The sequence below is a fragment of the Chionomys nivalis genome, chromosome 18, assembly GCF_950005125.1.
Source record: "Chionomys nivalis chromosome 18, mChiNiv1.1, whole genome shotgun sequence".
NCBI classification, from domain to species: domain Eukaryota; kingdom Metazoa; phylum Chordata; class Mammalia; order Rodentia; family Cricetidae; genus Chionomys; species Chionomys nivalis.
The window spans coordinates 19,327,796-19,355,706 of NC_080103.1; the positions used below are offsets into that span (position 1 = coordinate 19,327,796).

General features: G+C 48.2%; 1 protein-coding gene across 2 annotated transcripts; it reads right to left on the bottom strand.

Annotated features, from left to right (window-relative positions):
* Window positions 1–1,113: 1,113 nt before the first annotated feature.
* Window positions 1,114–26,567, bottom strand: Wnt2b (Wnt family member 2B). Of its 2 annotated transcripts, XM_057793133.1 has the most exons (6): window positions 26,171–26,567; window positions 25,532–25,889; window positions 19,268–19,488; window positions 17,719–17,996; window positions 15,636–15,900; window positions 1,114–11,959 (listed from the first exon to the last, which is right to left on the bottom strand). In XM_057793133.1, the coding sequence occupies exons 2-6, from the start codon at window positions 25,711–25,713 to the stop codon at window positions 11,730–11,732; spliced, it is 1,176 nt and encodes a 391-aa protein (XP_057649116.1). In that variant the 5' UTR covers window positions 25,714–25,889; window positions 26,171–26,567; the 3' UTR covers window positions 1,114–11,729. The 2 variants fall into 2 exon arrangements, with proteins under 2 accessions (XP_057649116.1, XP_057649118.1); XM_057793135.1 differs by lacking the exons at window positions 25,532–25,889; window positions 26,171–26,567 and adding an exon at window positions 25,142–25,185.
* Between the last annotated feature and the right edge of the window lie 1,344 nt (window positions 26,568–27,911).

Genomic DNA, 27,911 nt, shown 5'->3' on the forward strand with positions numbered 1-27,911 from the left:
TTTTTCCCTCAGTCACAGCGAGTAGAAAAATGTTCTCTGGCTGGAGTGTGGATGAAGGCACTTCACTAATCTTATGCATAATTCATCCTCTGTTGCTGGGGTACTCAAAGTTGAAACTCTGCCCTCTGATAAAATTCAGCTGGATTTTTTATTTACTTGACTCTGATCCCTTTGGGGGTTTCGCCTTTGCTGGGAGACCAGAGACTCTAATTTAGCTAAACCCTGCTTGTGAAGACTATTCTTATTCATTTGCTCTTGGTCTATTTTAGCTATTGTAATACCACCTTTTAAAAACAAAACAAAAACTACACTGGAACATGCAGTTCAGAGAGTCCTGGATACCCTGAAAAAAAGCTTTCAGTATCAGCTTGTTGAATGGAAGAACTCCAAAAGGCTTATCTTAATTTGTTTTCAAAGTTTAGACTTTTTAAAAGAGCCTCAGCATTAAAAAGAATATGCTAACTATTAAGCACACTATAAATCTTTGAGTTTCAAATTCATTGCATTAAAGTATTACTACTAATGGATTTGTTTGTTCGTTTTGTTTGGTGTTTTTGTGTGTGCTTATGTGTGCAGTGAGAGTGCCTATCATGTGCATGTGAAGCCAGCTGTCAACATTTGCTGTCTTCCTTTGTCACTCTTCACCTTGGTTAGACAGCATCTCTCACTGAACCTAGAACACACTGACTGGCTGGACTCCTGTCTTTGCCCTCGCAGGACTGGGATTATAGGCACACAGTGCTGTGCCTGGCTTTTTATGTAGGTGCTAGGAATTAGAACTCAGGGCTTCTTGTTTATGCTGCAAGCACTTTATGAGCTGAGTCATTCCCCCCAGCCCTTGTTAATTCTTTATGCAATAAAAATATTTATTGGTTTCCTTTATGAAGTATAAGATACAATTCTTGTTCACAAATAGCTCATAGTCTTGAAGTGGAGGGTTGAGCAGGACATGAAGATGTGTAAGTATGAGGTAGGAACTGTTGCCACAGTAGAGACTCTTCCTTCCCTCCCTCCTTCCTTCCTTTTTTTCCTTCCTTCCTTCCTTTCTTCCTTCCTCCCTCCCTCCCTCCCTCCCTCCCTTCCTTCCTTCCTTCCTTCATTTTTTGAGACAGGGTTTCTCTTTGTACCAGCCCTGGCTGTCCTGGAACTTGCTCTGTAGACCAGACTGGTTTCAAACTCACAGAGATCCGCCTGCCTCTGCCCCCTAAGTGTGAGGTTAAAGGCCTGTGCCACCACCACCCAGCTCATTCATTCTTTCATTTTAATTTATTTTAGGTGACAAGTTATTTCAGTTGCCTCCAAAATATCTACAAAGGTCAATCTAGACTCATGGAGGGCCCTCCTTTCTGTATACATCTGGCTAGAGTCCTTAAGTCCAGCAAGATACAGAAAGAAGTATCTATTCTCTTTCAAAGATGTAACATGGAATATTTTCATCTTTATACCTCGCTGCCTAAGTTCATAGCTTTATAAGGTAATATTTAGTATAATCTCTGTATAAATAGTTTAGGACTAACACAAAGTGAAGAGCTCCTCAGTGACATTTAAGAAAGTCACCTCCTAGTCTCATAGGAACCGCCATAAAGCTCCTATCCCATATCTTTCCTCTTTTATATTACCTCATTCCTAATAGTGACAGGTTCCTAGTGGCTGAAGGACATCTCAGGTGAAAGTAAAATACTATCATGTCATGGGAGCAGACTAGAATACTGAGTTAGAAGCAGTGCCTTGGTTTCTGTGTGTGTAAGGAAAAGGACTGGAGACAATGCCCTACATCTCCCAGAGCTCACACGCTCACCGCATAGCTGTCTAACCCTGCAGCACTAGCCATAGGCATGTGTCATGCACATTTCAAAAACCAAACAGAAGGACACTGGGATACAGCAGTAAGTTCCTGTTGTGCTCTCTTCCAAGCTGAGTGTTGTTCAACTCTGAATCCTTCACAAGTCTGTCTTTCTAGGAAGGACCTCCAAGTTGTTTGCTTTACAAGTAAGTGAAAATAGTTCTTTCAAGGCAGGGTTTCTCTGTAGTTTTGGAGCCTGTCCTGGAACTTGCTCTGCAGACCAGGTTGGCTTCTAACTCACAGAAATCATCTGCCTCTGCCTCCCGAGTGCTGGAATCAAAGGCTTGCGCCACCACCGCCCAGCAAAAATAGTTTGTTTTTATTTTTTATTTCTTTGTATTTTATGTACATTGGTATTTTGCCTGCCTGTGTGTTTGTATGAGGATGCCAGATTTCCCTAGAACTGGAGTACAACTGTGAGCTGCCTGTGGGTGCTGGGAATTGAACGCAGGTCCTCTGGAAGAGCAGCCAGTGCTCTTAACTTCTGAACCATCATCTCTCCAGCTCCAAGTATTGTCTTTACTGTGCTGCCGCAGTCAACTAACATGCACTAACTGGATCCCTGAGTTTATGACCTTAGGGCGTTCATGTTTTGAAATGGGGTCTCACTGTGTAGGCCAGGCTGACCTCACATCCCAGTCCTTCTTGCCTCAGCCTTCTGAGTACTAGAATTACTTATACATATCAAACTCAACACAGAGCCTGTGCCTACTGAGTTTATACAAGTCAGGTATCAGTGAGAAAGGAAACTGGCTAAATGGTGTTTGTGGAGTAGAAGAGCAGGCCTGAAAACTGTGCTAGAGTGTTGAAGAATAAGCAATTAACTCAGGTATCGGGTCATGTGAGTCATGACTTGAAGGCAGCAGATGGAGGCTTTAGAATTCCCTGGTGACTGTTACTTCTCTGGCAATCTCTCTGAGCTTGCCAAACCTACTGAAGTAAGCAGAAGTGGTCCCTCTCTGCGTATGTTAACAGAATGTTCATTTCCAGATAGAAAGTTCGATGTATAACGGCAGCTTCTAATGCAGAGTCTAATTGGCGACCTGGTGGGAAGAAGGCACACCCATCTGGCTGTGTGGTGGGGAGCCCATCCCCAACCATCATTCACCTGCATTCCTATGACACTACTGACTGTCTGCTAGCATTTGGTCTCTAGGAAGACTTAACTCCAGCCCTTTGAACTCTGTAAAGCTACTCCCTACTCTCACAGCATTGGAACAAAGATAAGGAACATGGTTATTTAGCCTTTTCCCTGAACTTTTATCTTCTGGATGGCATTAAGAGTAACCATATCTCTGTTTCAGCCTCAAATTCCATATTGAATTTTTTAAAATTGCTTTTTGAGCAATAACTTTTCCCATGTTGCTTAACCAGTCATGCAAGCTGAGGCTTCTGTCGCTAGGCCTATTTTATAGTAGCTGTCCTGGGGGAGAGATGAAAAATAAGACAGTTAGATATTTTATGAGTATTGCAATCCCCTCCATTCAGAAATGTAAATAAAATAACCAGCACGAGCAATCAGCTTATGTCAGATTCCATGGGTTTACATTACATGGAGAAATTATAGTGCAACCTGAAACATGCTGCTTCATGAATTCATGGTGGTGTCACAAGTGAATGTAAACCCCTGAGCTTTCCTTTTGTGAAGGGTTTCAGAAATCACCTTTAATAAACTGCCTAGGAGAGGAGGGATAACAGCTGAGATGACACTAACCAACGCTGTACCTGCAGAGTCGCGGCCTCCCTTCCAGCACCCACTCACGCCAGTGAGGTGAAGCAGAAAGCTGAGATACTGCTTACCTTTGGGCTTATTCAAGGAGCATTAAAATACAAGTACTCAGCATCACACTGGGTCCAGTGCACAACCAGTGTTTATGCTGGCTCTGAAAGTGGCTTCAGGAAAGCAAATAGAGGAGCAGGATTGCCTTTGTGCTCTTTGTCCTTGTAGGTCAAATACGACAGAAGCCTGCTAAAGGCCGTTTTTACCTAACCAACTGCAAGATCCGCATGGGCTCAGAATTATCTGCCTTTAGCTGTTGGTCCAGTGCCCTGTAGTTATAACTGTCTTCTCATTTATCAGTTAACATGTTTTGTGGTCTCTAAAGTTCTTTAGAAGTTTCCCTCTGTCCACTGTGCCCTCACATATGATAAATCTGTGGCCACAAAAATCCAGTATACCAAATGAAATATGAGAGTCAAGTTTTAAGGCTCAGAGTGAGGGGAAGAAATGTATTTTCTATTGTAAATTATTTCCTTTTCCCATTCTCATTTCTTATGCATTTGATTTGATTGATGTCAGGTTTGGGGCCTAATACTGCATTAATGTATCATAGCACTGGATATTTAATATCATTTAATTAACCCAGAATTTCAAATGATAGGGATCTGTAGTTAAATCATAGCTTTTTGGTGGCTTTCACAAACACCTATCTCTTTGAGTCCTTGTATCAAATGGACTCATCCCAGTGCTCTCCCAGAGATGCCCCGAGTTCACTGCCATAGCTGCTGTGCAGCTCTTATGAGACGCTGAACCTTTTGACACAATCACCTCGTAATAAAGCTCTGTTCTCAGCATTCTGATTTCTCTGTATTCCCCAATGTATATAGTATATACTTGCTTGAAATTCCTTATATATTGCTCGTACATTCTTGCTTGTAAGCTTCAGCATACACCAGTCCCTTCAATACAGAATGCCTTCCTCTGCCTTCCGTTGTTCATGCCTTATCTTATAACATTCCAGCCCTTTGGAAATCCATCTCTAATGAATTTCATCTAAGACTTGTTTCCCGGTCTCGTAACTGTTTGTCTCTTTGTAACTGTTTCTGCATGTTGTCACCCAACAACTTGATGCTAACAATGATAATCATTCTCTAACCCCTTTGCCTTTTTTATTCTATGCAAACCTCTGAAGGCCCACAAGTGGTGGGCTTTTCAATGTGCACATTCATTCCCTTTCCTTTTACTTTATAGATGTATCCTAGAGAAGCAAGGTATCTGTTGAGGGTTTGGCCTCCATGTCAGCATGTGGGTCCTATGATCAGGAAATATTAGCCCTTAGATTTGTCCGTTTTTGCATTTTTCTCAGACACAGTCACGCTACACACACGAGACCAGGAGTAGACCCACAGACAGAAGTTGGGAAGATTCCACTTAAAGCCAACTTAGAATTTTTCTTCCTTTTTACACAAGATCTATGAAGCTGCTGTTGTCAGCAGCTCAGCAGACATACCCCTGCTCTGACTCTTTTCCAGGAGTCAGGGTTAGTTTAAGAAAAACCTCTGTAGAAGCCATGACCTCGTACTTTTATCCCCTCCATCTGGTGTGCGGCCTCACGGGGCTGTGCTGCTATGCAGGAGGTGAGCAGTGGAATTCTTCAGATGATGACTTCTGAGCCCACATGTGGAGGCAGTTGGGGGGTGGAAAGCAGGAGAGCAGTGAGAGCCAAGATGGATGGACCAAAAACCAAGGTTTGCTGCAGAAGGAATCCTAACTATAGGTAGGTGTTCTTTCCCCAGCTCAAGCAGGGACTCAGGTCAGAGAGCTGCAATGTCCCAGCCCATGATTGATGAACGCTGGGTTTCTGCAGCCTCCTTTTCTGACTTCCCAGTTGGGGTATACCAGTGGGATACATGGGGTATTGGAGGGCTTCCCTATCCATCTCTAAGCAAGTGTATACCAGTGTGGGGCCAGGAGGGGCCAGCTGAGCTAGCTACCTCTTCTCCTGTCTTCAATTAAATTGAGGCCCCCATTTTGAGTAAAGGCGGAAGGAGGAACAGAAAAAAGCACACTTTTGGTCAAATGAAATTTGCTGATTGCCTCATCTTAGAGATTTTTCTCTGCATCATAGATATCCTTTGTCTTAGGTGTATCCAGACAACAGCGCAGAAGCCACATGTATCTGCACATAGCAAACAATAACTAAATGCAGCCCAACTCAAAATTATAAGCTTACTTAAAACATGAGAGGTTTTGTGATAAAAACAAACAAACAAACAAACAAACAAAAACCTTAACTGCACAGTCCTCGAGTGAAAACTTTGTATTGTATTGTCAAAGTTAGACACAGCTGGTACTGGTAGATGAAATGCCTGTCTCAGTGAGTGGTCCAGGGATTTATACTGTTTCTTAGGTGGGCTTGGATGGGATAGTATCTTAGCTTTTCCACCACGGAGTTAGTAGTGGTTCTTTTTTGTTTGTTTGTTTCTCTAGACAGGGCTTCTCTGTATAACCACCATGGCTGTCCTGGAACTCCCTTTGTAGACCAGGATGGCCTCGAACTCATAGAGATCCGCCTGCCTCTGCCTCCTGAGAGCTGGGATTAAAGGTGTGTGCCACCACTGCTGGGTGGTAGTGATTCTTAAAAATAATGAAGTCTCAAAGGCAATTCCAATATAAGCCCAGGGTCCACTCATTTCTTCTCATGACTACTCTGACTCTGCCTATACATTTAGCACCACTGTAAAAGAATTTAGAGAAAATAAAAGAACAATTTTAATGTTAATCTGAGGGATGGAGGAGTAGGGCCTCAGAGAATGACAAGCAAAAGCTATTGAGATATGGGTCCTTTGTAGAGTGACTCTGGATAGTGATGGTAACAGTGGGAACGGACGATGTCTACAGGTTAGGGGAATGTAGTCCTCGCCTTTGTAAGCTCTGCTCAGATACTCTGCTGGCAGTATAGGATTCTTGTGTGGGTTGGGGCTGTTAACATCAATTTCTGTTCTGAAGTGCTGATAAGCTGACACCCCCAGTCCCAGCATCCTCAGGCTTTGAGGAGAGTATGTAGTATTTGAAGCTAAAAACAAACAAGCAAACAAACAAAAACTAGTTGTAGTGGTGCACACCTTTAATCCTAGCATTTGGGGGGTGGATCTCTTTAAGTTCAAGGCCAGCCTGGTCTACAAACCGTTCCAGAATAGCCAGAACTACAGAGAGAGACCCAGTCTCGAGAAGAAAAAAATAAATAAATAAATAAGCAAGGTTTGTGTTCTGGCTGGATCATTCATTGAACCTCTCTGAATGACTCCATAAAATAGAGCAATCCCCACCTCGCAACCCCTGGAGTGATTGTGAGATCTATACATACATGCCCAAGCATTTTGTGCACAAAAGGCTTTTGTGAGCATTATTGTTATTCTTGGGGAAGCCCCACTTTGGAATTTGTCAAAGGATGAAACTGTGGGCTTGGCTGCTTACAGGACAGTAGTATTGACAAAATGTTATCAGATTTTTGGCCTTCTTTGGTTAAAGAACTCCTGTGTCCTGCTTCTCTAAGTGAACAAAGAAAAGGTACTTCAGTGTCAGGGAGCAAAGCAGAGAATGTCCATCTTGCATTTTTAAAACCTGGATGACCACAGCATCCTATGTAAACAGCTACAGTGATGCTCAGAGGTAATCCAGGCTATGCATGGAAGTGGGGAAAGTAGTTTTCAGACCCCTCTATCCCTTTCAACTTTGGGGTTAAGTTCAGGTATACTACCTGTGAAACCTGTCAATCATCCAAAAAAGAAAGCTAACTCTGAGAAAGCTTAGTTCAGTCTGCAACTGTGACATCTTTACTCCAGTAAACCTACTGCTCCTGCTCTTCAGACACCTGCCTCTCTTACAGAGGTCATTCCTGGAACCAAAAGTATCCTGTTCTCTAGCCTGGTAAGTTTAAAACAACAACGGACCATAAACACCAAGCTCAGTGTCTATATGTGACTTCAGAGCGGTCACAGGCGACTGGGCAGTCAGGACACGGAGGATGCACTCCTCTCGGTCCCCCGTGCAAACCAAGTTTGAGAAGTTGCACAGGCTCAGCCACTCTGCTTGGGTGGTAATTCTCCACCCTTGATCTCTCTTCTCCATGCCCTTTCCGTGTCCTTCCTCCACCACCTCCCGGGAGAGTACCAATTCCCAAAACAAACATTGCATTGCATGTTGATAATGTAGTTTTGAAACATTCCTCGCTTGTAGCTGACCCTGTTGTTGGTATGATTTGGGGAGGGGGGATCTAGATGCTGGTTTTTAATTGTTGAAGAGGTGAGACTATGATAATTCCCACACAGCCTGAGAAAAGCTGTGTGAGCTCATTTTGCATGCACCTTCTGCATGTGCGTATGTATGTGTGTGTCCTCATGGTTGCCAGGCTGACAGGAAGGGCAAAGAGTAAAAAGGAAACGCGTCTTTCTTATTTTCCAGCATTGCTTCAAAGATGCCCAACCCCCGCAGTACAGGCAGTTCCCAAGCGGAAGGTGGGGGCAGAGGCCTCCAGCAAGGCCATCAATAACCAGGTGTGTAATGTGAGGCTCTCTGTATTTCATTTCTGCACCCAGGGCCAGCTCTGCAGGGTTGCTTACGGAGCGCTCTGTGTCTGGCACCTCTCTCCACCAGACCCAGGCGCCCAGGGCCCACCGACCTGCCCAGGAATGCACTGCATTGTTCTCTGCTGCTGTAATTTGGCTGCAGGAGCTAGGCTGAATGCCTCCCAGGGATGAGAAACATACTCTCCCTGGCGGCCTCCCTTATCCCCAGCTAGCTTGGGCTTCTGCCCTATGACCACTGAGAGCATTTAAATAAAAAGTTTAGAAAGGCGGGGGTGGGGGTGGGAAATCCTGATTATCTGTCTTCTATTAAGCCATGCAGAAACTTATGTCCTGAGTGGGGTCTAAGAATTTGGCAAGGGGCTTGGTGGTTGGCGTTCTTGATAAGGGATGTGAGAGAAAGGGGAAGAATAGTCTCCTGCAGCAAAGAGGAAGAGAAACGAGGCTGAGAGTGTTCGAAAATTAGATCTACAAAGCTTGTAGCAAACAGACCCTCAGGATAGTGTTTTCTTCTAATCTCAAGTCCCTGATTCACATTTACTCTATTTGAGAGTGTGAAGGAATGCTATGTTTTAGAGCTGAAATCAGTATGATTTGGCAGTGCTTCGTTGGGGGCTGTGGCGGGCATTCTTACTTTCCGGGTTTTGTTTGTTTGTTTGACTTTGTTCTTAGGCTAGCATGGAGCGCACTGTGTATGTAGCACAGCCTGATCACAAACACAGCAGTTTTCCTGCATCAGCCTCCCAGAGTGTCAGGATTACAAGTGTGAGCTATCACCCCAGCTCTTCTATTGAAAAGAAACTGGCTGCAGGCTGTGCGGCTGAGGTTCTTCAGCCACGTGCCTTCCCCCAAAGATCCTATTATCCCTAAAAGATAGGAACAGTATCTTTTAAGTTCACTTTATATCCAAATAACACTTACTGAAATGCACTGTACTAAATGTTTACCAAAAGATAAAAGAAATGAGGACCAACAAGAGGGAAAGGGAAACGGGGGAGAGGTTAAGACCCTGCTGGTGGAGGACACACTTCTCCCATGGAGAACAGGTGCGAGGGGCCTTCAGAACAGATGAGGGCAGAGCAGAGCTATGTGGAGCTCCAGCACCAAGAAAAGTTCTTGTTTTTTTGCTTGTTCCAAATAAATCAGTTTCTGTTTGTATAGTGTAGAATCAACGCCAGTTGTCTAAAGCCAATTGGAATGCAGAGACAAGCTAAGTTCTAAGGAAAAATTAATTGCTTGGCCATCATTCCTTCTTGGGGCCACACAGCTTCTGTAGCAGGGCTCGGATAGACATCTTTTCTCTCATATAAACACCTCACTTTACAAACTTCTCACTCCCTGAACAGCCGTTTCTCTCTCCACCATTTATAAGTGGTTGTGCATCTTTATCAGCTGGAATTTAGGGTGCAGGGAGAAACATGGAGTAACATGAACTGTCACAGAGGACTACCACTTCTTTCCATAAACTAAGAACCCCGAATCAAAGGGGAGGTGATACAGCACAGGTAGATTGAACTTAGGCTGGGTTCCTGTAGAAGGCCTATGCCATCACGGATGTAGTAACTTGGATGTCTTCACCCCTGCTCCCAAAGTTTCCCCCCTTTTAAGAGAAGTTCCTCTTCCCCTCGCATTCCCCCTCCCTAACCCTACCACCAGCTCATCCGTTATCCAGTTGACTACTCTGCAAGGAAGACATTCTCTCTGCCTGACTCATTCAGTCCCATTTCTCCAGTCATCCCCTCACCACAGACCACAAGGGCCCTGACTAGCTCATGTTTTGTGTTAATGGATGTGAAACCGGAGCAAATCCCCTCACCAAAAGAAAAACCACCCTAAACTCTCCCACACAGGTCTCAGCAGGTTACACAAATATTAGTCCTATCATCCAAATAAATCTGCCTCCGTGGCCAGAGCCACCCCCCCCCCGCCCCCCACAACCTCCTGCTGCCTGGGCAGAATGAAGTTGCTCTACAAACATCTGAGAACCCGATTGGATAAAGAGGGACCGGAGGGAAAGAGCTCAAGGCCCTATATCCAGAATTCCTTGCGAAAGCTCCTTAATCTCCAGTCTGTTATCAAGACCAGACAACCCTAAATTAGAAGTTCCTAGAGAAGTTAGGATGTACTTGATCAGTCAGAGGTCTGATGACGTATATCTGTTGGCTGATAAATCTCAGTATCTGAGCGAGGCATGCACCCTCATTTTACAGCTAAAAAAACGGGCCCGGAGGATTGAAAGAGCCTGCTGAAAGTAAAAAACACTGTGAGTGCATAAGTGACTGGCATCGAACCTCGGCCCGTCAGACTGCTGATTTCTGTAATATTGCTGTTTATCAGTAGGCAAGATGATCATTGTGTACTCATACAAAACTAGGCCATCAAGAGTTCAAAGCCCATGTCCTACCTTCTAGCTTTCCATGCCTGTTGCCTTTGAAGACTCCACTACTGCGAACCCTAGCTAGGCTAGTAGCATAGAGGGAACCCTCCCCTGTTTAAGTCCATCATGGATAGGCAGTAGTTATCAGTAGGACTTGGAGAATCACAAAATAAAGATTTGCTGAGTAAATGGGGGAAGGCTACTGTCTTCTAAGGTGTCTACCACTTTGGAACCAACTCGTTCTCTACATAGCGACATGCTTTTGCTCCTGCGTCAATGCTGAAGGTCCTCTCCTAAAGAACTGCCGAGAGGAGAGCTCGCCAGCTTCCTGGTCTACACTGATCCTCATGCAGCCCTTGAGATCAGGTTGAGCCCATGAGTTGCCTGCCCTTCACTTTTCCAAACCTACCTAATGTCCAGAATAGTTGGTGTGGGAGAAGTCCCAAGGCCTAGCCAGGCTTAATATACTATTCTCTCACAGTTCTGTCCCAGGGTTCTAATGCTCTATTGAGACTTTGAATCACTGCAAGCTACCTCACTCTAACAAGCAGCCAGTGAACAGGCTGCTGCTGACTGATGTAGCTGAAAAAGGAGACACAGAGAATGTGCATTTGTACAGTTGTGTGGTTTCTCCCCTTACAAAACCACTGGTTTATAAGCTGTGTAAGAGCATGGGATGAAGCCTTGTTCACCGTGGCTGACACATCTAGCTACCTCGGGGTCCCAGCAGAATACTATAGCCTAAGATTGTCTGCACAAACTGTCTCCTGTGAAGGGACAGGCAGTTTTATCTCTGTCCTACGTCCTTGGCTACAGTAGGATCAAAAAGGAAGCTACCTCCAGATTCCCTTCCTGTTGCATACCCAAAGAGTATCAGAAGTCAGTGCAAGCAAAGGGGACAATGAGCCTTGACTTTAGTGCAACTCAGATCACTCTGAAGAGAACTCCTACCTCTTCTACTCTCCCTTCAAACCTCCAGGTGGGATAGCAGGGAGCCACTCACTCCAATATCCATCCCCTATCAACTCCTTCCTAGGGCTAAGGAACCAGCCAGGACATTGGAGTCCCCCTGGATCACTCTCCAAGTCCATAACAGAAGCTGTAGCAGCCCAGGATTGAGGGTGGAGGAAGGTGTGCATGCAAAGATCTTGTGCTTTTGAGTTGGAGGCTTGAAGTGGAGGGATGAAAGAGGTATCTGTGTGTTCAGGTCTGGTCCAGCCACTCTGCCTTCTTAGGAGCCTTGCAAGTGTGGACGTCCACAGTGTTCCTGCACTCTTTGCACCGCACAGCACAACACCAGTGGAATTTGCACTCGCACTGGGTGACGCGGGTGACCCGAGTTGTGTCATACCCTCGGCCACAACACATGATTTCGCAACCATCTGTTCCTTTAGAGGTCTTGCTGCAGACACGGCCTGCGGTACCTAGGGAACCTGAGTTGAGGAAGAGAGGTGAGAACCAAATTACTTCTGTTTTAGCCACCATGGATATCCTTATACTCTTAAGAAGACATAAAAAAAAAATCTCTTTTTCTGAAAATGTATCCACTAACCAAAATGATCATTCTTTGTCCTCTGGCCCAGGCTCATTTGTCTCCACCATTAAAGCTTCCCAGAGGTTGCCAGTTTCACATCCTATGCCTTTATTACCAGTGCACACTACCATGTCCTCTTCAACTGTAAGTCTGGGTGAGCATCTCTCATTTTGTGGGAGTTGTGATGGCATCTGGATTTAAATCCTGGTTGGGCCACTTCATAGCTGTAGTTATTTAGCAAGTTAGTGGATGTGTCTGGGCCTCAGTGTCCATATATGAAAGCATTTGTACTAGCAGGTCTGGTAGCTCATGCCTGTAACACCATCATGCAAAACACTGAGGCGGGGAGTCACTTTTAGGCTATCCTGGGATATGTAGTGAGTTCGAGGTCAAATTGGAATGCATAGCATGATCCTGACTCAGGGAAACAAAACGATTCAACGTCTAATGTAATAAATTGTTATGGTGCACTCATCACTGCTGTTCAGCAGAAGTGGACCGGTTGCCATGACTGGTAGAGGCATATCTCTAAGAGTTCCTGTGTTGTGCCCCTTTCAGAAGGGATTCCTAAAGAGTAAGAAAGCTTTCTCCTTGCACAAGGAATGCTCAGGACCTCATTCCAATAGATGTCAGCACAAAAGATCCTGTAACCCCTTTACCCAGTAACAGGGACCCATAAGTGGAAAAGTGACTGGCCTGAGACTTCAAGAAAGAAAATGGATCAACTAACTTCAACAACAATAGTCTCCATATTCCACTAGGATATGAGGGAAAAAATACAGAACTTTTATCTTTGTGCTTTGGCTTATTGGTTTAAAATCTCTGTTTTTAACCAGAGGGCTAGGAGTATAGTTCAGTGGTAAGTACTTGCCTAGCATTTGCATGACCCTGCATTGGATCCCAGCACTATAACAATGATGACAAGAAAAACATAGGTAGCATGCATATCTTGTAATATACACAGTGCAACAGCATGAGTGGAAAGTCTAAGAACATTCTCAATTTTCTCCTTTAAAATGTTTATATGTATGTATGTAAGTAAATTATGGGCATGCATGGGCCACAGCATACATGCAGAAGTCATGAGGGAGTTGGTTCTCTCCTTCTATATTATAGCTCCAGGGAGAATCAAACTCAGGTTAATAGGGTTTGCACAAGCACCCTTACCTGCCGAGCCATCTTTCCAGCCCTCAGCTTTACTTAAGATTTTGTTTGTTTGTTTATTTATTTATTTATTTATTTATTTATTTATTTATTTATTTATTTGTGTGTGTGTGTATCTTTGTCTATGTGCATGCACACTTGTGTCTGGATGCCCTCGTAGACCAGAGGAGGGCATCAATCCCCAGGAGCTGGAGTTACAGGCAGTTCTGAGCAGCCTAATGTGGGCTCTGGGGACTGAACTCAGATCCTCTAGAGGAGTAGCAAGCACTCTTAGCCACTGTGCCATCTCTCCAGTCCCTCCATTTTTTTTTCAACAACGGGAATAATTAATCCAAAATGTTAGCAAACTACTGCTCTAGACTGTGTGCTGATTAGGTCTACTTCATATGTTATTCTGACTCCAAGGACTGGGTCTTAAACACCGAAATCCTCTTCCGCTGTCTGGAGCTATGCTATCCAGTACCGCAGCTACTAACTGCATCTGCTCTCTTAAATCAGTGAATTAAAGTGAGCTAAACTAAAACGTTCCAGTTTCGAATTGGACTAACTCTGTAGTAGTCCGTCATACTTGTTCACGGTTTTAGTCTCTGTAGTTTGTTACCCAACATCAACTGTAGTTCCAAAAGTATTAAGTGGAAGATCCAAAGATAAATGATTAAAACCTGTAAATATTTTATCATACTTTGTTATTAAAGTTATCTTGTCTGTGACTCAGTGGTAGAGCCCTTGCCCAGCATATTGCAAGGTCCTGGGTTAGATCAACAGCACCACCAGAAAATGGGTTTACTATCTTATTATTTGTCCTTGTCGTTTATCCCATCACTCCTAATCTACAAGCTAAGCTCCACCACAGGTGTATCTTTCTCAGAAGAAGCATGGGCACATAAGGGCTAAGGAGTGCCTGCACTTTCAGGAATTCACTTGTTCAGTTATCACATGTGGCTTGTTGCTTCTGCTTTGGAGAAGCAGCAATGGAGATTCGATCATTGCACGAAGTTTAGTTGGATAGAACTGCTGTGGAGGGAACACCTGGTTCTGCACTCCTGGGGTGGCTTTATACCATTTGGATTCTTTGGGTTTATGGGACCTAATTTCATGCCTCTGAGAAAAACTCATATGCATCTGACTTGTCCTTCCTCCTAACTCCAAAGATCCTTCTCCGAGGGTACATTTCAGAGATGTGAAACAGGTCTACACTTCAGGCGCTGTGGAATATTCCAGGCGTCCAGAGATCAACCCTCTGAGTTAGAACACATGGAAAAACTAACTCATGACAGTACGTCTCTAGGAGAGGCCAGAGAGCCTTCCCAACCCTTCTTACTTCTAGTACTACAAACTGCACATGTGCTTTCCACTATCCAGTGGAGCACCGCCCCCTCTGTGGGCTGAAATGATGAGAGTGAAGCCAGCCAAGGTAGGTGGCTACTGAATCTTGACTAGTGACTCTCCAGCAAAGAGCTGGGAGCCCAGTGTCAGAGACCAGAAGAGAAGCCGCTCCTCTGAGCCTCACACTATCCCTGGTTTAACTTATCTAGACCAAAAATCACGAGCCAAGATGGGAGCTTTCATTCTCACAGAAACACCTTGTCACTTTGCACTGTTCCCAAGGCCCCTTGCCCAGCATCGCACATACATAGAACCGGCTGAAAACGGCCGTAAAGCTTGTTACCAAGTATTTGCTGCTTCAGCAGCCTTTGCAGAGGTCACCTCCTGTCGTCCTCACTGCTTCTGGAATCTGCAGTGGCAGCACATCAAGAAGCAGCTTGATTCCCCATGTTCAAATAAACCTTCCTTGACTGCGTTGCTCATCTTCCTTTTGGGGGGGGGGTGGCTTTTGAGAGAGTTTCTCTATGTAGTCCTGTCTGTAGACCAGGTTGCCCTCGAACTTAGATATTCACGTGCCTCTGCCCCCAGAGTGCTGGGGTTAAAGGTGTGGTCACCATCGTCCAGCTAGTCATCTTTCTTTGTAGTCCATTTGCTTACTATGTCGCCTTTGAGGGGGGTAGTAGGGGGTGGGGTGTCAAACCCAGGACCTTGCACACACGAAGCACATGCTTTATCAGCTGAGCTCCATCCCCAGCTCCATCTTCTTTCTTTAGCTAGATCATAAAAAAGCCAGCGGCTTAGAGCTACAACTGACGCCTCTGTGTAGCTCTCCTTGCTCAGAACTGAAAACAGGTGGCTCGTTTAAATGTTCTCCAAGTAGCATCCCAGACCCTGGGGATGTAGCCGAGTGGCACGGGACCTGTTTGTGTAACCTCGGGCCTGGCAGCCTGAGGCACAAACCACCTATCTCAAGACCAGATTGTTTCCCTTCCTCAACTCCTGCACACCAGACAGACCCAGATTAAGCAGAAGTGCTGGCACTAATCACCAGGTCCCACATCTCTCTCTGCTTGCCGCTCTCTCACCTGCAGCCTTGTCCAGGACACAGTAGTCAGGGGAGTTGTCAAAGTAGACCAGATCAGTCCGGGTGGCATGGCGATAGCCTTGGCGGGCTGCTGTGAAATTGGCACCATCCTGGGTGGCGGTCACCTGCACAGCCCCATCATACCTCCGCCTCAGGTAGTCACCAGTGCGGCGGAAGTCTGAGAGTGCCCTCCAGCAGGTGCGTAGTGTGCAGGAGCCACTCACACCGTGACATTTACATTCCAGCTTCAGAAAGCGCCGCACAGCCTGCGGGAGGGAGGAAGCAGGTCAGGACACGGCTCAGTCATCCCTAGGGTCAAAAGCAGGAGTGTTCAGGGCTTTCCTGGCCCTCTGCCAGATCCCACCCCTTCTCTGACCTCTAGGACATCTTCCTGGATGATTGCCTGCTGGATTGTCAAGCTGCAGGATTCTGCTCCTGAATACAGCCTACACATCCTTTTAAAGAGCCCAGTGCCGTGCCTTCTGCTATATAGCAGGTGTTCAAATACCAGTGAACAGCCTAAAGCAATACCTGAAGGTCTTTATGCAGGAAGGTTTTCCTCTAAAAACAAACTACTTTTGGGCCAGTGATGCTGGTACAAGGAAAGGCATTTGCCATGCTGTCCTGGCAACCAGTTTGATCCCCAGAACCCACATACAAGTGAAAGGTGGGAGCCAGCTCCACAGAGTTGTCCTCTGACCTCCACACATGTACCATGCCATTCATGTCCACCTATATACATCATGCATACACACAGAACAATAATAAAGAAATTAAACTTTAAAAAATTAGAAGCTGCCGGGCGGTGGTGGTGCACGCCTTTAATCCCAGCACTCGGGAGGCAGAGACAGGCGGATCTCTGTGAGTTCGAGGCCAGCCTGGTCTACAAGAGCTAGTTCCAGGACAGGAACCAAAAAGCTACGGAGAAACCCTGTCTTGTAAATTAAAAAATAAATAAATAATTAAAAACTACTTTGGGGCTTGGGAGATGGCTCAGCACATTGGAACACTTACTGTCCCCATAAGAACCTGGGTTTAAAGCCGGGTAGTGGTGGCATAGCACTCAGGAGGCAGAGGCAAGCGGATATCTGTGAGTTCGAGGTCAGCCTGGTCTATAGAGCAAGTTCTAAGATAGGCTCCAAAGCTACAGAGAAACCCTGTCTTGAAACTCCCCCCACACTAAAAAAATTAATCTGGGTTTAACCCATGTAAAAAACCAGGCTTGGCAGCACATGGGCTACCTATAGTCCCAGTGATGCAAATGGGGACAGAAACAGAAGGATTGGAGATAGGAAGATTGCTGGGACTTGAGTTCCAGGTTCAGTGAGAGACCCTGCCTCAAGGGATAAGGTGGAGAGTGACGGAGTAGGACACCTGACACCCTCCTCTAGTCTCTGTGAGAAAGCACAGACATGTACATCCACGTATACACGTGTGCATGCACAATCATAGACAAATTACATTTTTAAAAATTGAAAATTTACTTTTTTGTTCAGCATGGTGGCACGCACATATAAATAATCCTAGCACCCAGGAGGTTGAGACAGGAGAATTTAAGATCAATCTAGACTATAGGCAGAGTGAAACTCTGTCTCAAGCAAAACAAAGCAAGGTGGGGGCATGGTGGTACATACTTTTAACCCCAGCACTAAGGAGGTAGAGGCAGGTGGATCTGTGTGAGTTCAAAGCCAGCCTGATCTATATATTGAGTTCCAGGGCAGCCAAAGCTACATAGACCCTGTCTCAAAAATAAAGAAACAAACAACATTCCCCCCCCCAAAAAAAAAAAACAAACAAAAGAAAACAAAAAGGAAGGAAATGGGAAGGGAAGGAGAAAGGAGAGGAGGGAATGAGAGGGGAAGAGAAGGGAAGGGGCAGAAAAAAGAGAAAGTTCCTTTCCTGTCTTAGGAAAACCTGGCTGAACCTGTGTATCGCAAGCTTCCTGCATTCTGTGGCAGAATGTTAGGGATTTTGGACGCCATCCAGAAGCTGTCAACCCTTCCACCTCTGATTCCAACCTGTGGTCATGCTAGCTGGTTGACCCCAGAGAATATGAACGTACAGACCCAGATGGAAGTACTGACCGTGCGACCGCAGCGGTTGTTATGCAGGTTCATGAGGGCCCGGGCATCCTTAAGCCTCTTCTCTTTGGCATCCACAAAAGCCTTGGCAAAGCGGACACCATAGTGGATGTTGTCACTACAGCCACCCCAATCAAAGTCCCCTCGCTGGTCATGGTGCCGACCGCGGGTGTATGGGTCACAGCTGCACACACTCAGTTCACCCTGGCTACAGGCCCGAGTGATAGCATGAACCACTCCTGCTGACGAGATGGCATAAACAAACGCGGCCTCCCGGCTACCTGCACGAGGGAGAGGCAGAGACATGTTACGGGAACAATCTGTGTCTTCCGTTCTTCCAACACACACACACATACACACACACGCACATACACACACGCGCGCGCGCTTTTCCAGGTGTTTTCTACAGTGTCTTATTCTAATGGTCCAGGCCTGGAATTTGTAATATAACCAGCTTTGAACCTGAGGTTTTCCTGTCTCAGCCTCCCTAATGCTAGGATTGCAGGGACAGGCCACATGCCCAACTCTGTCCAGTCAATCTACACAATTTCAGAAGTTTCCTTAGCTTTTCTGGAGCCTACTCCACTTATCAAGGTGTCCTTCTCTTATAAGAGCATTCCTCGGAGAAGCCAGCCCCCCCTGCCAGCTCTCACTAGTCACTATCATCTGACCTCTTTGGTCTGACCTCTGCTCTGTTTCCCCTAGGTCAATCTCTCTCTCTCTCTCTCTCTCTCTCTCTCTCTCTCTCTCTCTCTCTCTCTCTCTCTCACACACACACACACACACACACACACACACACACACACACACACAGAGAATGAATTAGTCCTGATGCAGTTCCACCTGCCTTGGTCAACATTCCAGGGTTTTCAGGCCCCCTCTGCTGGACAGTTCCCCTGCGATGGTGTTGACCCCTACCCAGGGGGTCAGCCTATTCAGAGAAACATTCTAACTTTAGCCTGCACTGGTCCGCTCCTTGACCTCGCACTGGTCCGCTCCTTGACCTTGGGGACTGATGTTCATCATCCCCAGTTCTCCTTCCCTTTCGGAGTCCTGTCTCATTCCTTTTCTCCTCTTTTGCTGTCCAGCTCTGCTGAACTGGAGGTGAGCCACTAGCCCTTGGAATATTTACATATGACCTTTCTGTTTATCTCTTGTTCCCATTACCATGATGCTGGGACTGTCAGGGTGAGTGGGTGACGATAGTGACCGTGGCGGTAAGAAGCAGAGGACTAGGTCCTAGTCTTTAGTTGTATAGTTCATGGATGCTTGCCTGACTTGGTTATGGGGAGGCCAGAGAAGGGAAGGAGAAAGATGGAAGTATCAGGGAATGCCGACCTTGACCCACCATCTCAAAGCACTTAGGTTGAGAGGGGGCCTGGCTTACAAATCTAGGGTAGTGAGCAGCTGTTCCTGTTCCCGGGTTTCCCACAACTGTTCCTTAGATTATGAGGTAGTGTGCAGGAAAACGAAGGGGATCATGCCTACCCTTCTAACTCACCACCCCAAGCGAAGGAAGGGAAGGGAGGGGGAACATGGAAGAGGACCCTACTTCTAAGCATGACACGGCCAAAGACAGTGTGGTCCCGGTCCAGTGTGGTGCAATTCCAGCGGTGATGGCGGAACTGGTGCTGGCACTCTCGGATCCATTCTCGGGCACCTTCACCCACTGAACGCATGATGTCCGGGTAGCGCTGGCACAGCTGCCGCTGCCGGCTCACCAAACCAGGGATGTTGTCACAGATCACTCGGGCTCCCAGTGCCCCTATGTACCTGTAAAGTGGAGTCGTTCCAAAAGGGGACGGGCATCAGCAGAGGGATAAAGAGGGAGGTTATTTGGTATCTAGACCTTAAAGACATCCCTTCCCTTCCCAAGACATTCTCTGAAGCTGATGGGGAGAACCATTACCCACAATTTCTGGAAAGAAAAATAAAAGCTCCACAGTTGCAGAAAGAGTAATTGAGTGGTCTCCCACCATTACCAGTTCCCTAGCCAAACAAAGTAACAGACACTTCTAAAACACAGACCAGGCATGTGTCATATACACAGAAGCTGTGGGCATGTCATACAAACCCACTGCCTGTTTATTTAATAAACATTAAGATCCTCGCAGAAAAATAAACTAACAAAATGAGAATCGGAGACAACTCTCTTACATGCACAAGTGGCTGGTCTAGGAGATAGCTTGGCCACAGAGGATGGAGAGAAGGGGGGCTGAGAAAGGCACCATGGGTAGTTCTGAGTAATGCTCACAGCTTTGGCCTGTGTGGCTAAACAAAAAACCCCTCACTTCCAATCCCAAGGCTACAGAACAAGACCCATTCTTTACCCCCCTCCTCACTCCCTTCACTCCCAGGCCCTAAAGCCTTTCTTCAATGAAGCTTTTAAAATCACTTTCCCCAACCTATAAGGCACAAGGTCCAGGGAAGACCTTTGTGGACAAAGAGCTGTTTGCAGCAGCGGGAAGCCCAAACAGGACAAAGTAGTAAGAGTTCAGCAGGCAGGATGCTGCACACCTGTAATCCCAGCACTCAGGACACAGAGACAAGCAGATCTTGCTGAACTCTAGGGCAGCCTAGTTTACATAGAGTTCTAGGCAAGGCTACATAGCGAGACCCTGTCTCTTTAAAGAAATAAACTGTGTGGTATAATCTCTAGTCTGAATAATTTACAAGGTCAAGGGAGATGGCCACTGAAGGATCAGTGGGCTGCCAGCATCATTCAAAACTGCTCTAGGTGCTGGGCGGTGGTGGCGCACGCCTTTAATCCCAGCACTCGGGAGGCAGAGGCAGGGGGATCTCTGTGAGTTTGAGGCCAGCCTGGTCTACAAGAGCTAGTTCCAGGACAGGCTCCAAAGCTACAGAGAAACCCTGTCTCGAAAAACCAATGGGAACAGGTGGGAGCTGTAGCAATCAGTTGCTACTGCAAACAGAAGAACTTTGGTCTGAACTGTGAATGAGCCAGTGGTTTGGGAATGTCCCCAAAGTGGGCCTAGACATGAGTAGGGAGAAGGGAAAGCAGCCAGTAGGGGAGGGGCAAGCCAACCAGCCCTGAGCCCTACCCCCACTCTACATTCCCACAGCCGGCCCTCACCCACAGACTAGATCACCACCAGTGACAGGAACTCAGGCAAACACAAGGAGGGTTGCCATTTGCCTCTTGGGGACCTCAGCGGGGGTGATGAGCCCCATCTGTCCAGGGCGGAGGGCTAGAGGGCTGTTCCTCCAAGAACAAATCCCGTGGAATCAGCATCCCCAGCACTGTCCGTCAGGGCAGCAGCTTCCAGGAACAAACAAAATAAACAGCCCAGGCTTGGCCAGGCCGGAAAGGCCTTCCTGACGCACAGCTCTGCGTCCGCCCACCGCCCTGGTGCTTTGTTTGTAGTACTGAAACCATCAGAGTTGGAGCTTGTCCCTGTCTCACCACCGGTCTGCTTCCCCAGCTCAGTCCCAGATTACTGATCTAGGCAATGGGTGTTTGTTTTTTTATCTGGGGCTTGGAGGAAGGAGGGTGGATAGGAATGGGAGACCAATGATCCAGCCCTCATAGACAGTCTGGAGTGGGGCAAGCCAAACTCTGGCAAAAGGGCCTTCCTGTGGTCTGACTTTAATCCATTCTGCTGTAGCCCACATTGATCCTTCGTATTGCATCCTCAGTGGGCATGGGACATCTGTTCAGTATCTAAGATGGGAAGGTAATTAGACTTTCCTATTACCCTGCTTACATCCCAAGTAACTACTTCAAGACCCTTCATGGGGTTTGCCTCTTGTAGTCAAGTGTGGGAACCGCCAATAATACTGAGCCTGAAGCTGAACGCATCTCCCTCAGCTTGCACGATGCCTACCATGTGCACGCTTGCACAATGTCGTCCCTCAGCTCAACACATGCTTGCACAGTGCCTACCATGTGCACGCCTGCACAATGCCTGCCATGTACACGCTTGTACAATGCCTGCTATGGGCCAGTCACTGAGCTTAGCTGTTAGGGGCACAAAGACTTCATGCCATCCCTCAGCTCATCATCTAGGGGAGGATGCCTCAGTCCTGACTTCTGTTTTCCGGTTCAGAAATTAATTCTTCACTTCCTTCCCCGCCTCTGCATCAGGGCGCTCTCTTCACCTGCTTTTGACCAATTCTTTCCCTTGACAAAGTCACTCAGACCCTACACTAGCCTCTTGCTTCTTGGGAGTCTTAGACTCTGCCTCCAGGTCAACTGAATCATAATCAGCATGTCAGCATTCCTAGTGCCGAGAAATGCCTCTAGCACATAGTAGGTGATTAGTAGCTAGTAGATAAACACCAGCTTGTTCTGATTATCCCCAGCTTCCCTCTCCCCCTAGCCAGTCACCAGCTCTTAAAATGAGTTAGTTTGGTTTCTTGTCAACACTGTCTACCCTTGCAGACGTTCTGTTTCTGTCCTTTTAATGGAGCCAGGGATCTCTGCCCCCTCCTTTTGTGTTTATCCACTAGCTAAGCCTTAGAATTTAGCTGGGAATGGCAACTCACAGCTTTAATCTCAGCACTCAGAGGGCAGAGGCTGGCAGATCTCTGTGAGTTTGGAGCTCTGTGTAGAGTTCTCCAGAGCAGCAGGGATACATAGTGAGTCGCTGTCTCAAAAACAACAGCAAACCACCAAGAGGATGCCACAGGATGTGGCATAGGGAAATCTCTACATTCTGGGTTTAGGGATATTGACGGAAATCCCACTGTCAAGGGATACTTGGGGGGAAACCAGGATGAGGGAAGCCATCTGACTTCAAACTCAAGGGGCTTTTGTAGTTGGTTGTTTTGTTTCTTTGAGACAGAGTCTCACTGTACATCCAAGGATGGCCTCAAAGTTTCAATCCCCTAGCCTCAGCCTCCCCAGTGGTGGTATTACAAAAGTGTATCATCAAACCCAGGCAAAATCCATTTTTTATTCTAGGAGTAAGAGAGGCACACATGTTTGCTTAGAAATAAAACCATAAAGCTCCAAAAATGATATAAAATTAAGCAGTTTTTCCTTATTTTTGAGATAGGGTCTCACTTTGTGGCCCTGGCTGACCTAAAATTTACTACATAGATGAAGCAGGCCTGGAACACACCAAGATCCGCCTGCCTCTGCCTCTCAAGTGCTGGGATTAAAGGTGTGCGCCACCATGCCCAGCAAGTTGGTTTTGTTTTGTTTTCTCTTTCGCCCCATCTCTCACTTTTTTTTTTTTTTTGGCTTTTTTTTTTTTTTTGGTTTTTCGAGACAGGGTTTCTCTGAAGCTTTGGATCCTGTCCTGGAACTAGTTTTGTAGACCAGGCTGGCCCCGAACTCACAGAGATCCGCCTGCCTCTGCCTCCCGAGTGTTGGAATTAAAGGTGTGCGCCACCACTGCCCGGCCTTGCCCCTATCTCCTTGGTGAAAGAGGGATTATAACAGTAGCTACCTCAGACTTATCCTGGAGAATAAAGATGATGCCTAACAAGGCAGTTGGCTATGGAGCCTGCAGTTTAGTAAAGATTCAGTGCAGGGTGTGTGTTTAGTAATGGTAGTACTAATACAACCCTGCTCTATGCGCTCTTTATGAGCCCAAGAATACACCTAGCTCTTGTGACTCTCCACATGTCTTGCCATAGACTGAGAAGAAACTATCTGTATCTTCTTCGAGTTAAGGAAAGAGACAGAGGAGTCATTGGACAGGAAAGGGGGAAATCCTAGGCTGTGAGGATCAGACTGTAAGTCACAGGGATGGATGGCCCTCTGCTCTGCTGTAAAACACGGACACTCTGAGTCAATAGATGTCCGTCTCCTCCAGGGACTGTACTTAGTACCAGCCTTGCTGAGCTTGAGATAATCATCCTGGGAGCCAGATCTGCCTTCCCAATTCAGGCGTCCTCCTCCTACAAGTGGTGGCCACTGAGACAGACGCTTTTGGCTATAGCTGTGAATAGACGAGGGCGAGGAGATGGGAATGAGCTCTGTCCCTACACTCGTCATCCTGCCCTGATGCTGTCTACAGGAACAGAAGAGCCACTCAGTCCCACTGTCACCTGCCTCCCTCTCTAGCTCTTCCATGTAGTAGCCGGTCCAGCATCTTTAACAGGAGCCACTCTAGGAGGGAAGGAGAAAGAAAATGGGAGAGGGAAAATAGTAGTCAAGAGGGGGAGGATGGGAACTAGAAGAGCTGCAGGTGCGTCTGTAGGAACCACACCAGGATGCGGAGATGTCCAGAGAGCCACCTCCTCATCTAAGCATCCACAGGTCACCAGATTGTCTCAAGTGTTTCAAAAAGCCAGTTAACATGAGAGCCAGATAAAGGTGGGCACTGGGTACTTGGTGCTTCCATGCTTTCTCCACAGGGACCCTGAAGATGTAAGGCCTCAGCCAAACTGCACCATAAAGGTAAAGGCTGGGGAGGGGTGGGGGTGATCTCGCTCTGGTCACTGAAAGGCTCCCCGCCCCATCTTCTTTCTTTCTCTTTCCTCTTCTAAAGGAATGTTTCAAGCCAGATGTAAGATATAGACCTCTCTGTTTCCCCATCCGAACCCCCCTCCTTGCCTTCCCCAACACTGCAGAGATAAAAAAGATCCAAAAGAAAGATTTTTCTTTAACAGGAAAACAGGGGTGGGGGTGGGGATGGAGAGCGCAGCATCTTGAAATGATAGGAATCTGCAGCCAGAGCCGGCTTGCCCCTCAGCCAGCTACCCCTCACCCTTCCAGCCCGGATTCCTAGTCAAGACGAGAAAAGCCACAGGGTGCAAGAGGAGAGACCTCACTTTGCGGGAGGTGGGGGTGGGGGTGGGATGGGGGTGCTTCCTTCGGGGGAGGAGCAGAGCAAGGGGGAAAGGGAGCACTGCCTGTTAGAAAGGGGCATGAGTTCAGCCCTAGAAGCCAGTTTGATCCGAGGGGTGAGGAGGCAAGAGATGAGGGGACTGAATCCTTCTGCAGTCCAATTCTACCCCCTTTCTGGAAAGAGGATGAGTGTCATTGCGGGGCTGGAGGAGTCTTGGAGCTGGGTAGGGAATTCTACAAAGAACACAGCAGGCACCAGGTGGATCCTGGACACCTTTTGCCTCATCTGCCTTTTAGAAGTGTCTGAAGATCAAGGCCAACAAGAGATCTGAAGAGAGGCTCTCAAAACTCTTGAGACTTTAGAAGCCTCCAGGGCTTGGAGGGGAGAGGTGGAAGGTTAGGTCATCTGGGGCAGGAAAGCAAAAAGGGACATCAGTGTTCAAAATTACACCCTCAAAGCCGAGGCTGATGACAAATGCCTGGGTTATGCAACCCCAAGTGTTTAATGTTTCAATTGTGGGAATTAAGGGGAAAAGGAATAGTTTGTGCCTCAATTTCACTTCTAAGCCTTGCTGTGGATACTACTGCCTCGTTGTGTGGCCTAGACTAGCAGAGGAATGTGGGTCCCAGCCAGCTGCCCCCAACTTCCACATCCCCTGGGGAAACCTTAGGTGGTCGAAGGCTTTTTGAAGGCAGCAACTGTGGACGGCGTGGAGCAGCCACTGCAGGATGTGGAGAGGAGACTGGTTCCTCGAACCAACCCTGAGAGAGAATCAGATAGTAGCTTCCGTGCTAGGGGCTTGAGGAGAAACACAGGGGGCACAATATAGCAGTCTAGGGGACGTCAACCACCAGCTACCTCGCTCCAGATGCTCAGCGCTCTTCTCTCCAGCGCCTCATTCTCTCCATCCCCTCACCAGCCACTGGAGACTTCTGGGAATGTCCTGCCCGGACCGTCCCCGGTTCCACCCAGGCAGCTACCTGGTGCTTGAGCAGCCGGTGCCTGCAGCAGGACACTCTTTCCCTGAGCCTAACCGCCCCGAGAGCCACACTCACCACCAGGATGTGTCTACACGGGCCGGCAGAGTCAGCAGCAGCAGCAGTAGCAGGCAGGCAAGACCCAGGCGGGTGGAAGACGGAGACACGTCGGGGGCCGCGGGTCTGGATGCGAGGACCAGGACGCGGGCACGCCGAGGGGCGAGCTGCGCGGCTTCCTCCGCACCCCGCGGCCTCAGCATAGCTCCGTGCAGACTCCCGCCGTGCAGCCCGCAGGGCCGTGGACGGGTACCGTCTGGGCTTCCTCAGGCGTCTCCTAGCTCGCCCCTCAGGGTGGCCATGGGGACTATGGACAACCGGGGACCGCGGGGCACGTGGAGTCCGGGAACGGGGCGCAGAGTTCCCAAGAGCTCCCGAGCTGCAGGGTTGGGAGACCGACGAGAGCTGAGCCGGGTGAAGCGGCTCGGGTGCGGTGGCAGTGGCTCCGGAGCGCGGAGTGCGGCTGGGACCAGAGCGCGCGGACAGCCCCTGCGGCCGCAGCTCTCATTGGACGGGGCGGGGCGGGGCCGGGAACACGCGCGGCCTTCAGCTCGGCTCCGCCCGCGCCAGCCGGGGTGCTCCGCGGCGCCCTAGGTGTGGCCGCTGCCTCCTCCCTCCTCCCCCTCGGCTTTACCGAGCGCCACCGTGCCGCGCCCTCACCTGCTCCGGCCACCCGCGACGGGGCTCTTCTCCGCTTGCAGCCCCCTGTCCCTACAGACGCCACGCCACGCGTCCGGGTCCTAGCGCCTTCACTCAGCAGCGCGGACCGCTGGGTTTGGTGGCAAGGCTCACCCAGTGCGTGGGGTGGGGGGAGGGTCGCGGACACTCCTCGCCCCCTAAACTACGGTGAAACCGCAGCTAAGCGCAGAAGATGCGTTTTCCTCAGGTTTTCCTATCCTTGCGCTTCTGGGAAACGGATAGACAACCGGCCAGCCAGAGTTGCCGGACCGTGGGACTCCCTTGGCCACGCTGCCTTCGGGCGCCGTGGGCAGTCGGCTTCGGGCGGGGGACTCTCTCATCAAGGGCTCATCGCCTCCCCCCCTCCCCCCCCCCCCCCCGCTTCTCCTACCCACTACACCGACACTATTCTTTCGTCCCGTACATAGTTGAGACCCAGCTCCTATCCACCTAGGTGCTTTCTCCAGTTCAGGGTCGTGAAGCTGCCCAAGAGACACACCTGCCGGCGGGATGCTGCGGTCGCTGCCCTGACGGCCGACTGGGGCTCGGCCGAGCTCGGTCTCTCCCGGTATCTCCGTCCCCCACCCCCTCGGGCGGAGCTGCGACTAGGAAAGAATCAGAAACAGCTGGGCGGCTTTCCCGCACCAGAGGCCGGGGTGGGGGTCCTGCGGAGAGAGTGGAAGCCCTGATGCCTTCTCTTCCCCTCCCTTTCCACCCTTCCTCTTCTCCGCTGCTCGCTGGTTCTCCCTCAATCCCGCAAATCCCGGGGGTGGGGGTGGGAAGTTGGGAAGAGGTAGAGAGGTGTTGTGGGCTGAAAATGACTCCTTGCTCCCTTTCTATTACCCCGCCCCCACCTCACAACGGACTCGCGCTTCCCTGGATCGGAAGAAGCCCCGTGGGGGGCACAATGATCCTTACTGAAGCATAAAAAAATTCTTTAAAACCCTGAACCTTTCAACTGAAAACTTCGTCTGGGGTCTGACCTTCAGCCTCAGTTTTTCCTGCCTAGCCTCCCATTCCCAGGTGTCTTTCGTACCTCTCCTCATGATTTTATCTAAACTATAAAGTCCTGATGTAAACATCATGCTGGTGACTGCCCACCCACCTTAACCCCAAGCTCACTGTCAGTCCTTGTTTGGTCGGGGGTGTTAGATGCTGGAGTGTGAAGGACAGGGCACAGCTGGCTGCAGACATCTCAGAGACAGAGAAGAGAGAAAAGTTCAGGGGGCGTCTGCCCTCTCTCCCACAGCTCGGTCCTTCGCCTGAAGTTTGTGTGGTAAGAGGCCAAGTATAGGCATCAATTCCACAAATATCTCCTTTTATCTGCTAGGGTTGTGCTGGGCTCGGAGAACACACACACGCACACACATGCACACACACACACACGAATACACACTGCCTTCATGGAGCTTACATTTTATTGAGTAAGATAGATAATAAGCGTTAGAAATGAAACATATGGAATGTTACAAAATGGTAAGTGCAGAGGCCGGGAATAGGGCAGGGTAAAAGGGCCTCGCCACTGTGCTAGCCATGAGAGGAAGTGAGGAGGCAGAAACTAAAGCAGGGAAGATTGTGAGGTAGAGCCTCGCAGGAGAGAGTCAGTAGACACCCCAGACAGGAGTGGGCTGGTGCAGAGGGGCCATCAAAGGGGTCAGCCAAATGGAGTGGTGTGCCCTAGAGAGGAAGACTAAAGTTCAGTAAGTAAACGGAGGGTTAGCTA